Consider the following 17,169-nt stretch of genomic DNA (forward strand, 5'->3'; position numbering starts at 1 on the left):
ATTACTTTGACAAAATACATGGAGAAACAGCATCAGACAGATTTATTTTTCTTAATAATCACACAATGTTGGTTGGGGAAGGAGATCTCACTTTTTTAGGTGTTTTTCTCAAAGGGTTTCTTGTAGATGCTTTACAGTAAGTTCCGCCCTTTCTAACCATATATGGATTATGTTGATGTGTGAAGGGATTCCTGAGTAATTAAGCTGAGAACACAAGGTGCAATTTTGGATGGAAAATCCATCTGTAGGGTTCTAAGGGTTAATACTGAACTCATCCAGACTATGAAGGAACACATAAGGAATCATGTAGTAACTTAACAGGTTACTGAGGTTACTGATGGTGTCTGAGTAACTCTAATGAACTTATCCTGTGCAACAGAGGTAACTCTTGCGCTTCCTTTCTTGAGGGTGCTCCTGATGAGTGCCAGTTTCATCATATCACATAGTTGATGGTCTTTCTTGCACTTTTCTTTACTTAGTTCTTTAAATAGTTCTTGCCATGATATAGATTAGAACATTACTCAAATAGAGCTATTCACTGTATACCAACACTGTATACCTCTTTACAACTTTACAACTGATGCTCTCAAACACATTAAGAAGAGGCAAGTAATTCAAGTAATTAACTCTTGATGAGTTCAGCACAGCTGTTAACTGAAAGCCTGAATTCCAGGACTCTACCTCATAAAAACTGACTGAGAAAATCCAGCCAAGATGTGCAAAACTGTCATCTAAGCAAGAGGTGCTACTTTAAACAATCTAAAATATAAAACATCTATTAGAAACATTATGATAAGCTGATAATCTGCAGATTATGATAAAGGTGCCGTACGTTCTGCTTGGATCTGGACGAAATAGCCCAGGGTCAGGGCCATGGTCTGAGAGTCCACCATGTTCAGGGTCTTCGCCGCAGAAGTCCCAGTTATAGGAGCACCATCCTGTTGCACGTAGTAGGTCATCTCTGCTGGGTTCTTAGGGCCTGGTAGACGCCGAATACTGACCATCTACAACACAAACACAGAACATAGATTATTTTTGGTTGTCTTGTTCACAGTGCCCTTGTTTTCATTTTATTTTATTTTATATTATGATATGTATGAACATATATGAGACCACTTTAAAATGTTTCTTTGATTTGACCAAATTGAAAACCTCTGGAATATAATCAAGAGGAAGATGGATTTTCACAAGCCATCAAACCAAACTGAACTGCTTGAATTTTTGCACCAGGAATAAAGGCATAAAGATATCCAAAAGCAGTGTGTAAGACTGGTGGAGGAGAACTTGATGCCAAGATGCATAAAAACTGAGATTTAAACCAGGGTTATTCTGCCAAATATTGATTTGTGAACTTTTTAAAAACTTTATGAATATGAACTTGTTTCTTTTTTTGCATTATTTAAGGTCTGAAAGCTCTGCATCTTTTTCTTTGCTATTTTAGCCATTTCTCATTTTCTGCAAATAAATGCTCTAAATGACAATATTTTTATTTCGAATTTGGGAGCAATGTTGGTCCGTAGTTTAAAGAATTAAACAACAAAGTACCTTTTACTCAAATATATACCTATAAATAGCAAAATCAGAGAAACTGATTCAGAAAATGGAGTGGTCTCTTATTTTTTAAATCTACCTGCACTGTGTATGCACCAACAGTGGTGGCTCGTCTGAAGCGCAGGCCGCGTCGACCGGCAACCAGAAAGAGCTCAGCCAGCCGCTGCTCCATCAAACTCGCAAAGCTCTGGTAACTGCCTTCCAGAGAGGAGCTGTCAACGTCCTGAATAACTGCAGAGAGAGAAGGGGCGGGGGAGTAAAATGGGGATAAAGCAAATTATCCATTCACTCTAGACCAAAAATTGCAATTACAGCAGGGCTGAGCAGAGCTGACCTTGGTAAAGGGGGTTTGTTCACACTACCAATGACAGAACTGAGAGAGAAACAGCAGGAGAGGGTGTAAAAAGAAGAGAAAATTCAATTTAGCTTTCTCAAATTACTTAGTTTGACTACATGTGTCAGCTACGCCTATTATATTTATTTAAAAAAAATGTTGATTAGATCCACCCTTATAATGAGTAGGGTGTCAGTTAGCACAGCAATCACTTCTCCTTGTTTTTTATTATTATTATTTTATAATCTCATTATTAAGTATGGGACCATCCCTATATAGGACAAGATGCATAGGATTTTATTTCCAGTTTCTTTTTATACCAAGTTTTCAGTGTGTTTCAGTTCTTACTGCCTTAATGCAGCCATTTCTATCAACCATCAAACAGCTGAAAGAATTCCGCATGGAGAAGTGGGAAAAAAAAAACTTTTCCCTAGTCAATGTCAATGTTTTCTAAGTCTGTCTGAGGAGTGGGAAAAAATGTTTCTGCCATTAAATGGCAATCTCCCAGTCTGTCTGACCATTTAAATATCACACAGCTGAGAGAATTCTGCATGGAGGAGTGGGAAGAACTTTTCCAAAATCAAGGTCACCCTCCTAGTCTGTCTGACTGATCCCTCATACATCACACAGCTGAGAGAATTCTGCAAAGAGGAGCTGGAAAAAGATTCTCCCTGCCAATGTCAATATCATCATTCAGTCTTTTGGATGAGAGGAATTATGGGGGTTGTAGTAATCAGATCCTGCTCTCCCTCATGCCTCATGAATCTGATTACTACAACCCCCATAATTCCCCTCCTCCAAATGACTGAATCACAAATATTTTTTTCCTACTCAGCTTCACCTGAATATTGATAATCTGCAGCAGTGACTATTATACTGACATTATACTGACTATTTGTTCCTGTAACATATCACTATGTATGTATTTAAACCCTGTTTGAATTTATGATTGTTTGCAAAGTATTGCCAACTCTATCATTACTGTGTACTCAGCGTTCGTAACTTGTTTGTATCTATCATGTTTGTCCTCAGTTTTTTTTTAATAACAACGACTTTTTCAAACTGTGAGCCTAATTATACTAACTTAGATTAACTTTTTATATTATTAAGCATCTGACCTGTGTCTTCAGTGTTGCACCTATTTTTTTCCACATTATTTTATGCATCTATCTATCAATCTATGTCTGCCTGTCTATCTATCCATCTTAGTCAAATACTAATGGATTTTGAGAAATATGTTATGCTAGGAATCTGCCATTAAATGGTAATTGCATATATAAAGCATTCTTTATGTACTTTATATTTATAATCTGTATGATATAATCATATTTTAAGCCAATGTTGTACTCTATCAGTCCCCCTTTCACCAGAACAATACACTATCCATCACAGCGTTGTAAACGGCTGCTTTATGAACTTCATTAACATTAGCTTTTATATAAAACAGTTCACCAGCCTCAGCAATGGAAACGCAGGCATCATTACACGCTCTTGTGCACAAGTAATCTTTAGGAGCTGAATCAGTAGTGAACTTATTAAAGCCAGTGAATCGGTGGTCATGTGACTTTGTGACTTTGAGAAAAGGTTGTCCATATTTTTATTTCATTTTATTTCCAGAAGAAAACTGAGAGACACTCTGATAATTAATACTAATTAGTTTATTATGATTCAACAGTAATCAATCAATCAATCATGGGCCTGATTCGGGTCAGGGCTAAAGCTAATACAATTACAATTATATTTCACTTAAACCACAGTTAAATACTTGCTATTTATACCTTAATGTAGAACTTAAAATACTAGATAAATATATACAGTACTATGGCACAAATCATATAGAAGTATTAGTCTGTATTTGCATGAAATCTATTACTTGTCTTTTCTTTAATAACAAACCACCGCCTACCAGTGGGCTAACATGTGGGAGACATGCTACACTAACAAGGGTCCTTGGGCTAGACTCCCAACACTACATTGTATAAGAGCATCTGCCAAATGTTGTAAACGTAAATGTAAATTTAATGTAAATGTAAATTTAAGCAATGTAAGTTAATGTTAAGGGTTTTAAGGCTTAGCCTGATGCATTTAGGCTGTTTTAGCAGCAAAGAAGTATTAAAACCTGTACTAAACATAGCTGTGTTAATGCTCTAAACAACAAGCCAGTCATTTCATATGTTACGTTACTCTGGCATGCCCAAGTTTATGGGAAAGGAACTTGTACAATGTCCCATGACTTTTGTCATGTCCCATATAAGCAAAATAACTGCAGAGAACTTCAGAATATGCAGCTATAATATGGCCTCTTGCATTGAATGAGGGTGTGATTTCTACCAGAGTCGCTTGTTTGATCGCATGGACAATTCTAGCCAGACAATGCCAGTCACGATCATTACCAACCATTGTGCTGTCCACTGTGGGTGGTAATGCCTTTTATGATGTATTCCTGATACACATAATATATATACATGTTGTATATATAACACTCTCCTCTCTATTTAACATTTTATACAAAATAAATAGTAGAAATTTACCTGTGATCACCCAGTACTCCCTGGTTGCCACCGAGGTGTTGAGGTTGTGATACTCAAGGGCTGAAAGAGAGAAATGAGAGAAGCAAGAAAGAAGAGAAAGAAGGGATGCTGCTTACTGAAAGAGAATACAATTTAAGAATGATGATGCTCTTTTCTTCTTTCTGCATCTTTGAACAAACCTCTCCAGCTGGAGAATTGAAGGTTACAGTATAAAAGGCGGACCTGCTTTCATTTTTTAAAGAAAGGTTGTTCATTTTGTTTATGGTGGAACAGCAAAGTCGTGAACCCAGAAATAGCAGAGCTGCTGTAAGCATAAAAATCTCAGCAGCTACTGCTTTGATGTGGGACGTTTTAGAGCTGTTCTCTACTAAGCGAGCGGGGCTGACCTTGAGTAGTGGAAGAAAAATACATGTTTGGGACTAGGCCTTAGGCTAAAGCTCACTGCTAACTTATCAGGTGGAACACATTTGCACAAATTGTGTTTGTGTATTGCAGCACACAGCAATAGAATAGGACTGGAGCAGATACACATACTGGTACCAAAATTTCCTTCGGGATAAATAAAGTATCTATCCATCCATCCATCCATCCATCCATCCATGTCTAATGCCAGTCATTGGCTAAAGGGTCACAAAATCTCCCAGTATTGAGCTGTAAAACAGTGGAACTGTGTTTTCTGTACTGATGGTGCTCCAACCAATTTGAGAAATATATACAGTATCTCACATAAGTGAGTACACCCCTTACATTGTTGTAAACATTTTATAATATATTTTAATAGGACAACACTGAAGATATGACACTTTGTTATAATGTAAAGTGATTTGTTGTGTCCTCAAAATAACTCAACACACAGCCATTACTGTCTAAACTGCTGGCAACAAAAGAAAGTACACCCCAAAGTGAAAATGGCCAATTAGCCATTTTTCCTAAGCGGTGTCATATGACTCAGGTGTGAATGAGGAGCAGGGCTGTTAATTGTGGTGTTTTGGGTTCAATTCTCTCATACTGGCCACTGGATATTCAACATGGCACTTCATGGTAAGAAGCTACCTAAAACTGAGATACAATAATAATGACGCCTAACGAACATCCAAGATGACATCTGCTTTTCTGAGGAAGCTAAATATAACGTAGTAGTCTCTAGACCTAAAGCCAATGGTGCATTTGTGGGGCATCGTCTCACGGAAGCTCTTGTGAACTCCATTCCCAAGAGAGTTGAAGCAAAGCTATTTTACTTAGGGGTGATCTCACTTTTGTTGCCAGTGGTTTAGACATTAATGACTGTGTGTTGAGTTATTTTGAGGGCACAGAAATTGACACTGTTATACAAGCTGTACACTGACTACTTTACGATATGTGTAAGCCTATATCTAAGCCTACATTATTTCTAAGCCTAAAATATATATTTTAATATAGTTTAAAAACATCTAGCAGCCTTGCATTCCCAGAAATGCTACTCTAGAGTTTAGAAGCTACATAAACAATGATTTTCCTCCAGCTGAGCTCTGAGCGATCCTAAGAGAGTGCAGTAACCCTGTCTTAGCTGGGGAAAATGTTCTGGACAGACTACAACGCTTCAGCAAACCAACAAAGATACGTTGAGTTCCAAATTAGGGTCTTTATATGTCATAAACAAACCACTACAGACCATTAGAAGCCTGCAGTAATACGCTCAGACTTTCTTATTCTGGTGAGCACACAGGCTGATGAACCAGCTGTTACCCACTTAGAAGGGCATCAGGGCAATTACAGCGTTCTTTCTTAATTGGGCACCAGAAAACCAGCTTATAAAAAAAAAGTAGCGCTGTAGAACTTACGCTCTGCGATGAGCATAGGGGGGAAGAAGAGGAAGTAGCCAACCAGTTCAGCGGTCATCTGATTAATGAGGTTGCTGGCCACTGTGCCGTGCAGAGCTGCACTGCCGTTCCACACCACGTACACCAACGACACGGCCAGAGAGTTCCCCGTCTGATACGTGTTGAGAATCTGCACACACACACACACACAAAGAGACACACACACACACACAGAGAGGGAGAGAAACATATATAAAGATCCGAGTAGAAAATGTGGTTTAAAATGTAAGGCCACAATCGAGCCAGCTGAAGTACCTCAACAGAGAAAGCCCCATAAGAGTCCTCCACTTTCTCCTGAGCTTCTGCAAACACGTTCTCCAAGCGGTGCTCCATCATCTGAATAAAACTACAGGACTTGATGTTGTCTGTTGGACTCACAAACCTGAGAACTGATTCAAAAACAGAATTGTTAAAATGATTATTGGTACTAATACAAAGCAATAGAACAAATGAGCTAAACATTCTTCAAACTTCAACTGCAAATACAGCCATTACTACTACAGCACTACCAGGTCTAGATATATTTTCAAGATGAATGAGTTCAATATAAAAAGGTAATTTCGTGACCATTGCGACAACTGAGCCACAATTACAAACGTTTGGATATACCTTCTCATTCAAAGTTTTTGTTTTTATTATTTATTTATACAAATTTATGTAAATCAATGATGAGAGCCAGTTTCATCATATTTTTTTGTTGGCTTTTCATGACCATTTAATTTGATGATTTTTTTTTTTTTTTTACTTTGAGTAGAGTTGAGTAGTTTTTCGAGTTTCAAGTTTCAAGTTTTAAGTTTATTTGTTATTTGCACATCATGTCAAGACATACGTGCACTGAAATGCTTGGGGTGAGGCTCAGTTAATAACTTTACAGTAATAAAAACAGTGCAACATAGCAACAACAAAAATAAATAAATAAATAAACAAACAAAATAAAATACCATAAAAACTCTAGTGTATAGGCAAATTAATCTAATAAAATATATATTTTTATATATTTAAAGTGACTAAATAGCAGTCTTGCCACATTATGAATTAGAACATTACTCAAATAGAGCTAATCACTGTATACCAACTCTACCTCTTCACTACTTTACAACTAAATAGCTCACAATCCAGATGACTCTACCTCATAAAGCTAACAGAGAAAATGCTAAAATGTACAAAACTGTGAAAAATCCAAAATAAAAATAAAATATTCTGGTTTTGTATAACATTTTTTTTGTTTACTAAACAATCCCATATGCTGTAATCGTATACAACGCAGAACATTTTTAAATAATTAAAAAACACTGAATTTAAGTGGTCTAAACTCGATTAATAGCATTTTACACAAAAAATACACACACTGCATATTCATATGGGTTCAAAAGCACCCTTTAATTATTAATCTTAACGATGATTAATAGTGATTTAAAAGCACCATTCAATTAATAATTTTGAATCAATAATCAGACTCATTCTTTATTAAATTTACTCTTCCATTATTACTGTCACAATGTGAAAACCGCTAACTGCCAATTCATACTGGATTATATTTATTCCACAAATATTACTCTCAGGATGTAAAACCAGCACACTCATCAGATTCATGTACATATTCATACCAGGTTATTATCACTCCACAATATTACTGTCAGACTGTAAAAACTACACTAATCCTGATTCATAACGGATTAAAAGTTTTACTGTCAGATCGTAAAAACTACATATACTGCTGATTCTGCAATCAACTGGTTTTAAGCAATCAACAAATATTTCTGTAAAACTGTAAAAAAAAAAAAAAGCATAGTTCAGACTCATACTGGATTAATGTTCGTTCAACAAATACTACTAACCCACTCACACTAGAAAAAAATGTAATACTTAAATAAAAATCTTACTTCTACGCACACTACAGATTCATACTGGATCTGTTAAAGTGATAAAAACAACTTCAGATTAATCCTGGATTAAAACCACTGTAGAAATATATCTACCAGACTGTAAAACTTACACACACTGCAGATTCATACTGGATTGAAACCACTGAAGAAATATAACTCCCATACTGTAAATCTTACACACACTGCAGATTCATACTGGATTGAAATCATTCTAGTTATTACTGTTACATTGTAAAAGATAACAGATCCATACTGGATTAAAACCACTGAAAAAATATTACTACCAGACTGTTAAACTTACACACACTACAGATTCATACTGGATTGAAACCACTGAAGAAATATAACTCCCATACTGTAAATCTTACACACACTGCAGATTCATACTGGATTGAAATCATTCTAGTTATTACTGTTACATTGTAAAAGTGAACAGATTCATACTGGATCTTGTTGAAAACACTTGTTGTAGATGGAAGGCTACATTAGTAGGTCAGTATCCTTCACCCCGCACTAAAGCTCGTGTCACTCTCACCTGTTTTGAGCTGCAGGTGGATGCCGGGACTAGGCAGCCAGGTTGCTACAGGAACAGGTACTGCCAGCACCACGGGCGCATGCTGTCTGATGTCACTCAGGAGCTTGTCGAAGCCGTAGGCTGTCAGAGTCTCCACCACTGCAGCTGCCATATACACCAGCTTCTCACTCACCACGTAATACCCCAGAGTTACATTGGAGGGAGTGCAGACATCACGCTCCAGCTACGAGACGGGAACATGGTTTAGATTTATGGAGCAATGAACAGATTAAAAATGCTTTAAATTCAAAATTGCTAATGTAAAAATGATTAATTATTAATGTATTAATTTATTTAAAATTTATACTTTATATAGTTGACTATGGGACTATGTTTGACTGTATATTTCATTGTACAAAAATATTTAAATGATTGCAGGTGTGGTCTAATTGGACACTAGGGGGAGTCAAGATAGCAATAAAAGTCTGAGTGTTGACTGTTGTCAGGGTTCTATTCAGTCAGTTGAGCACCTGTGTTTTCCGTTGCCAAGATAGCAATACGCCAGAAATTTTATCTGAACATCTCTGAGCCAGTGTAAAAAAAAAGAAAAGAAAGAAAGATGGAGTTAGAGAAGGAAAGAGGATCGGAGAAAGATAGAAGGAGGCAGGGTGATAGAGGGAGGGGGACAAAAGAGGGGTAAGAAAAAAGTAGACGAGAGTAAAAAGAGTAAAAAAGATCATAAGAGAGAGAAGCAGAAGGAAAGAGGAAGACAGGGAAAGAAAGTAGTGGCGGGAGGGAGGAGGAGAAAGATAAAGAACTGGAGAAAGTGACAAAAATAGAGAGAAAGAGATAAAGAGAGTAACAGAAAAGGCTAAGAAACAAAGAGACTGAAAGAGAGATAAAAAAGCAGCAGTGACAGACAGGAAAATAAAAAGACAGATAGAGGCAGAGAGGCATAGAAAACCAAAGAAAAGGACAAAAAGCAAAGAAAGAAAAAAGAAAGAAGAAAAAGGCACCAAAAGAGAGGGAAGAAAAGGAAAAGGTGAAAAGTAGGTGAAAAAAATGGAACATAAAGAAAGAAAGAAAGAAAGAAAGAAAAAAAGAAGGAAAGGATATATACAAAGAGGTTGAGAGATAAACAAAGGAGTGACACAGTGATACAGAAAGAAAAAGACAGAAGAGATACAAAATGAATCAGAATGAAAACAAATGAGGGAGGAAAGAGAGAGAGAGGGAGAGAGGGTGCTACAGAGAGAGAAAGAGAGAGAGAGCACGAGTGGGCGAGAGAGAGAGAGAGAGAGAGAGAGGAATAGACAGCTCCAGCAGAAGAGTTCTCAGAGAGCAGACAGTACTAATTCTGCTGTTCTGAGTCACTGTGGTGGGTAGAACCGGCACCGACACTGTCTATAAATGCTAATAATAACCTAAATATCCTGCGAGTCAGACTCATTCACCATTAAACACTCAGCTTATCTCTTTACTCAGCAGCGTTTCCGCTCATCCACCATCACTGCTCTTCTGCTCCAAATACATTACATATAATAACCATCAGAAACGCCAGTTATGTGTTGCTTGGAAATAATTTTTTTGGGAAAAAGGAATATTTCAAAAAATATTTTCATCATATAAATTGCTTAGAATTATCTTACGTGACATGGCATCATCCCTTTAACTTTAAGTTAATTCTCCTTCCTGACTCTACTTATAGGACCGGGGGACTTTTAAAATGGAATGTAGAATTAGGGCGAATCCATGTCAGTCTTTGCTATCGTAACGTCTGGAAAAGTACACCTTTTGCTGCTCAAAAAAATGTAAAAGGCATAGACTAATTCTCTTCATTAATCATTGGTGTGTTCTGGGTATAACATGCAATAAACCAATCAGCTTGTCCCTTGCCATTACCTTTAAGAGGCAGGTGTGCTCTGACTTTGGGGGATTGCTAATTTAACATTGCAGAGCTTCTTAGCAGAGAAAACTGACCTTCTTATTCACACTGTGAAGGGATAAAGTTATTTAATTTAGTACTCAGTTTATTGTTTAAGGTGTGTTTGTAACAAGGGGGGGTGTACTCATATTGAGCATGCGTGCCAAGATAGCCAACCTCATCGTGTTGAATCCTTTTAAAAATCTCCATGACCATAGATAAGGTAAAATATTACTAAATACTGGCAATGTTTTTGATATGGAAACCGCTTGGATACCAGAAGGACTACAAGACAAGAAATGTTGAATTTATATTAACCACATTTGTCTATGAATGTGATTAAACATTCCCACAGCAAAAGTTCTTGAACTTGTCTTGAGCTTGTTCATGAAGGATCAGTGTTCTCAACCTGGCAACCCATGTGAGCTGTGTGAGTGTGCTAGCAGTTTTACATGCTTGCTGTTCCTTAGTACATAATGTTCTTTAAGCTTGTTTAATTATTATACACAGTAAAAAAAAAATCCTTAACTAAATTTAAACGCTCAAAGACATCAGTACAGCTTGTACCGTCTAAGGGTTCCCAGTCGGTGCAATGCCCCAGAGTTCTTGATGAAAGCTAATCAGCAGAACAGGAGAGAACGCTGGTTCTTTATCCTGGCCTTACATAAGACCAGTCATTCCTGGCTGCTTGCAATCGGAGGGCTACACTTTCTCACATAAGGAAGAGAAAAACGGTGCGTACGACTCAAACACTTCCCACACCACCGCCTACAAACCGCCCACCACGCTTTCCACTGTGAAACTACAATTCCCAAGATGCATGGGCTGATGAAAATTCTAATAGTTATCAGACAGACAATGTTAAAGAACTATGAAGGCATTGGTTGGACGTGGAAGATGGTGTTATGTTTGATATCAGATGTTTTACAACTGAATAAAGCTAAATAATGATTCTTTTAAGAACACAATGTCCAAATACATTCACAATGTCTTTATTCTAATTGCTCTATATTATTTTTGCATGGTACATATTATGCAAAACTCAATTTTTGCATGCTTTTGTATCTCGACTGCTCCTATAAACTCTCTAAAGGTGCAAAAAAAACTCCATTCTTTTCCTGTGAATCAGCTGAAAGATGTAAGTGTCAGGAATCATATGTATCTATGAGCTGTTTAGATGTTCATTTACAGTTTTCCAGGGAAATAATGATGCACACCAGTCAGGACCCCTAACAGTCAAACAGGGAATCTTTAATGTGTGTGTGTGTGTGTGTGTGTGTGTGCAGGATGCAGCAATGCCCACCTGTATGTAGACAGTGGAGTCATTGAAGGCCTTCTGCAGTGCCAGATTCAGACCTTTCACCAAGCTCAGCCTCATTCCACTTTCCAGACGATTCCTCTTCATTTGGATGGACAAAACTGGGAGAGAAAAGCACACACAAACACACACACACACACACACACACACACACACACACTGATTAAGACTGGATGTTGCTGCTCCATCAAGTGCCGTAGACATCATAGTGTCAAGGGAAAATCTACATTTAAAATCCATCTCATCTATGTTCACATACAATATAATATGTCATACAATATTTAATTATTACATAAAAGAAAAGGAGAGAGGCTCTATAGACTATTATGCATCATTTACAAGTCATATGGTTTTAGGTATCAACTATTTTAATCCCAATCCAGTTCTAAGCTTTTTTTTTTTTTTTTTTTGCACAATATTCAGAGTGCTATCTCTGAACTGTGGAGAGTTCTCAGAAGGTAAACTAAGAGTTTAGTTACAGTCTGCAGTTTGGAACCATTTTAGAACATAACATAAAATCCAGTGTTGCTGGATTAATTTTTCACCAAGATCTTGCAGCAGCATTGATGATGGTAGAGTCTGACCACTGCACAAAGCAGCTCTTCTCCATCCAGCACATCCCAAAGATTCTCAATGAGGTTAAGATCTGGACTCTGTGGTGAACTCTCTCTCAATACATGTGTGAAAATTATAAATGATGATCTCATGCCCCCTGAACCCTGAAATCTTTCACAATTCCAGCCCCATGAATCCTGACATTGTCTTATCTTGGAAAATGGCTGTGTCAACAGGGAAGAAAAAATTATTCCACTGATGGAAGAACCTGGTCTGTATTATTCAGTATATTCAGGTAGTCATCTGACCTCATTCTTTTTAGCACATACTTAATAATTGTTGAACCTAGACCTGTTAGAAATGATCAGCATTTTACTGATGAAAGCTCTAGAAAGAAAATCCCATACCAATTTCAGGTCACAACCACCAAAGAAACAAAGAAATGATCAAAAGTTTGTTCATGTTCATTTTGTTCTCTGTCTGGACAATGAACAGAAAGTGTGAGTCCACAGTTTCTCCACACAAGAAGCTGCCAGCAAGAGATGACAGCCAATGGTCCTGGATTAGCATAATGCAGACTGTGCGCTGAAGCCTCCACACAACTATTTTGAGACATGTTGCTTGGTAAAGTAACACCGTTTAATAATGAATGCAGCAGAAGAATGGCGTCCGTTTTTGGCTTTTTTACAAAAGATTTCTCGAACAGTATGACCGGTCTAGTGCTTTGGCGAGGAGGCTGGCGCTACACTCTTTTCCTGCAGTTAGGAAATAGCAGCCTATAATGAAAAATTCATCAAGATAAGAGACTGTTCTGCACTCTCAGTAACAACATGGATTCTATGAAATTATTGAACAGCTATGTTCAAAGCAGCTTTGTTCAAGTGCCGACTTAAACTTGATTTCAATCACGCTAATTAAGTGCTATTGCTTTTTTTGTGTTATACTGCTAGTGCTGCAAAAATCATTTCTTTTAGTCAAACGGTATTTTTACGGCTATTGACATTAAAATGTTCATCTATTAAGAGTATTTTTCCGTAATTCAGCAAAAACAATTACACACAGGTCTTAAACTGAAACATTTTCTTCTTTACTTCCTGTTTTAATAAATTTTTGCATGCCTCACTCTATTGACAACCAAATTATCAGTATAAATATTGATTTCATTGTTGTTTTTTAGTAATAATCACTAGTTATTCACTAGATAAAGTTGTGAAGAAGCCAATGAGCATATCTTTGGGCGATGTTGATCTTGTTCTAATTTGTTCATATTGTCAACTTTGTTGAAATAAAATAAAATGTGAATCTTAAAAAATCTGTCTGGTTTACTGTAGCTGGCCTACAGAGTTGTTACATGGTCAGCCATTGGTCTTAGCAGGTCCGGTCTGAAATTGTATTTAAACACTTGTTAAGCTTTCTAAAATATCTTACATTTATTTTTCACTACCAGAATTGGGTATCAAAGGACTACACATGATCGGTTTATGCAGTCAGAAGCCAAAAAATAAAATAGTAGTTTGTTATAGTTACAGTTAAAAAGTAAGTAATTAGCTTACATACACAATACTCTACATTACATTACAGCCTGAACAGAATCACTATTCTTACTGTGTTTGTTTCTAATTATGTCAAAAAATATATATTTTAAATGTCTATTTCTTATATTTATAAAATGTGATGCTTTTTAATCCTGGTTTTCACGATTCCAATGGATTCTCTGGTGGAGACTCTGTAGCTTGCGTTGAGTACATTAAAAACTTAACATTAAAAACTAAAAACTGGACAAATACAAAAAGCTCAAATGACTTTTAAAAATAATATGCTACACTTTGTTTGAGGGATACCCTCATAGTGGCTTTATAACTCATTTATAAGCATTGAATAACATACTTCTAAAGTATTATTTAAATATTATTAAACATATTACACTTTTACTTACACCATGTATTAATAAGACGTGCATGAGTGTTAAATATTATATTTAAAACTAAATAAATAAATTCTGTTTAATGAATAAATAAATTCTGTTTAATGAAGGTGTTGCTTAATGAATGGAAAATGTGGTTTTACTTTAGTTTCTGGGCCTTAAAATAATTTAAAAAAAAAAGTAAATTATGTTCTGAGTAGTAGCATAAGCTATTTATCTATATCTAAAAATATTGCTTTATGAACACATTATGAAATTCTTATAAATGTGTTACGAAGCATCTATATAGGTAGCCTTCAAATAAAGAGTAATGTATGTTTAAAACAAATAGTAATTCTTCAAAAAGCAATATTTACATTTTTAAGTTAACAAAAATGTTAAAGAAAAGGATTTTAATGCTGTTCTATTTTAAAATGACTCTATACTTCAAGGTAACATTTGTTTTATTAAAAAAAAACGGCTGGCCTGGACTCACCAGTACGGACCCACAGCTTCTCAGTGACGTTGCAGGCTGAGAGTGGGCTCTCAGTGGGTGGGCTGTGGTCAGTGGTGGTGCTCCCAGCGGTAGCTACAGTCGAGCTTTGAGGAGTCTCTGTGGTGGTTGCTGTGGTGGTTGGTAGCGTGGTTGTTGTTGTAGGTGCAGGTGTGGTAGTAGTTGTGGTGGTACTTGTGGTGGTGGTGGTTGTGGAGGTTGTGGTGGTGGTAGTGGTGGTCGTTGTGGTAGTAGGAGGTTCTGTGGGGGGTGTGGTGATTTCGGTGTCCAAGGTGGGCGGTGGCGTTGTCGTCGTAGCAACCTCGGTGGTCACTGGACCAGTCGTGGGCGGAGTCACAGTTGTGGCAGTCATAGTTAAGGGCGTGACCGTGGTGGTGGTCACTGTGGTGAGCTGGAGGCTGTCGCTGGTCACAGTGTCAGGGTTGCTGGGGGACGGCGGGACGGACGAGGAGTTCCCGGCCTTTTCTGCTGCCGTTTCATTGGATGCCAGGGTGGAGACAGAGACTGGGATGGTCACATGATCGGTGCGAGCTGGCTCCGCCTCCTCCGGTGCTGTGGGGGAGGAACCCGGAGCTGTGGGGAGGTCTGGGTTCATGGGGAGTTCACTAAGAACTTCTTCTAGGAAAAAAGTAAAAAAATACATTTGCATGAATTCAAATTCATGCTAATAGCAACAAGTTGTTCAAAAAGTAAAAATTTGGTTAAATCCTCCTAAATCTACATCAAATATCTGTCATTTTCATTTTTGCCCTCTTGTCAGAATTTTATAAGAATAATTAACTTATTCAAACCTATTTTTCCTTGTTTTTAAGAAAAAAAATGTAGTAAAGATGTCTTATTCAATTATTTAAAATATTGTTGCTTGTTTCAAACAGTATTTCTTCACTAAAACTTCCTAAATTTCCTGAATTAAATAGCCACTAAACCATATACCATATTTTGCCATTAATTGTTGAAATGTGTTTCTTTAAAATAATAAAACATATCAGTACTTCTTTGTATAAAATTTGTATAAACATTTCTTAACCTTTAAAAAATGCTTTTACTGTGGTAATTTCTCCCTCCTGCCCCGCCTCTAAACCCATACATCACCCAGTGCCTCTCCTTAACCACTCCTCCAATTTTTTTTTTACCTTTTTTTTATTTGAGATGAGGGTGGAGTCAGCAAAAATCAGGAGGTTTAGTGCCCCTTGTCTTGCCCCTTATAATGTCAATAACTGTCAATAAGTTACTTTTAGTAGAAAAACAATAAATTAAATACATAGATATATAGACTACATACACTACATTTATTAGGATTTAATTTCCTAAGATATTATTTTTACAGAATATGGTAGTAGTAGGGATTTCTAAACACCTGGCAACAAAAATGGATTCAAAGAGACTTTGAATGACTGAAATTTAGAGATGGAATGTACTGTTCATCTGACACTAACTCTCAGGCCTCATTCAGTCTCTGATAGTTCACCTTGCCTTGCCATGAGCACATTGGGAAGGGTTCAGTCCCACTCTCAAGATAACACCTTACAACTAACAGAGATGTTTAAGTGTTCCTGAGCCATTCTTGGCATTCTCTGAAGCAGCTTCTTAAAAAGCCTCACGGGATGCTTTTACAGCACAACTGAAGAAGTTTCTTATTCTAAATCTGCTACATACACTGCGTAAGCTCTTGTAAGCTTTCTAGGAAGTACTTGCTTTATATTCAAATACATAAAGTGAATCAATCTAACTTTGTATAATCCAATCCAGCATTGGTTATATTCATATATACATACATACATATATATGCACTCAAAAGTCAATTTATAATTAGATTACTGCAGTTATCTGAATATTCAAGAAGTAATGTAAACAGAATATTGTAATGGATTTTTTCAATAACCTCATTCTTTCAGCACATACTGTTGCTGAACCTAGACCTGCAGACCAACTGCAGCATCAACCAACCCCACATGATTTACTTACTTAAATCCAGGTGGCAGTTGTTTTTGGCCAGGAAGGGTTATTTGATCATTGCTGACTTCCCATTATCTGATTACCCAAGCTCATGTAAACATGTTAACCAGATTTCTGACTCTATGTTCTTATGACTTATGTTCTGCAGTAACCAGATTATGAAGTGCATGTAAATGCACTCTTTTGTAAATATATATATTTTTTGTGTGTCACACTAATATGTTATGTTCAATTTATTTTACACTGATAAATTCTAACTACTAAACTAACAAATGTTAATGTTTTTTTTAATGTTTTTTTGATCTTTTGTTAAACTAGCGGTTG

The 17,169-nt window shown here is 36.7% G+C and overlaps 1 protein-coding gene and 1 long non-coding RNA gene across 7 annotated transcripts in view; one reads left to right on the forward strand and one right to left on the reverse strand.

The window, feature by feature from the left end:
- The window catches only part of kiaa1549la (KIAA1549-like a), a 96,796-nt gene that overhangs the window by 40,492 nt on the left and 39,135 nt on the right, over positions 1-17,169 (reverse strand). For 5 of the 6 annotated variants that reach the window (XM_022683826.2, XM_022683825.2, XM_022683822.2 and 2 more), the window contains exons 3-10: positions 14,872-15,507; positions 11,903-12,018; positions 8,697-8,919; positions 6,531-6,664; positions 6,237-6,405; positions 4,417-4,476; positions 1,631-1,782; positions 833-1,004 (exon numbers count right to left, since the gene is read on the reverse strand). In XM_022683826.2, coding sequence (XP_022539547.2) covers positions 833-1,004; positions 1,631-1,782; positions 4,417-4,476; positions 6,237-6,405; positions 6,531-6,664; positions 8,697-8,919; positions 11,903-12,018; positions 14,872-15,507 — 1,662 coding nt within the window. The remainder of the gene's footprint in view (positions 1-832; positions 1,005-1,630; positions 1,783-4,416; positions 4,477-6,236; positions 6,406-6,530; positions 6,665-8,696; positions 8,920-11,902; positions 12,019-14,871; positions 15,508-17,169) is intronic. The other variant, XM_022683821.2, reaches the window with a different exon arrangement.
- Positions 16,780-17,169, forward strand: part of LOC125804712 (uncharacterized) — a 162,574-nt gene continuing 162,184 nt past the window's right edge. The window contains exon 1 of the long non-coding RNA XR_007440875.1: positions 16,780-16,864. This is a non-coding gene — a long non-coding RNA (uncharacterized LOC125804712). The remainder of the gene's footprint in view (positions 16,865-17,169) is intronic.

The sequence above is a fragment of the Astyanax mexicanus genome, chromosome 10, assembly GCF_023375975.1.
Source record: "Astyanax mexicanus isolate ESR-SI-001 chromosome 10, AstMex3_surface, whole genome shotgun sequence".
Taxonomy (NCBI): Eukaryota; Metazoa; Chordata; class Actinopteri; order Characiformes; family Acestrorhamphidae; genus Astyanax; species Astyanax mexicanus.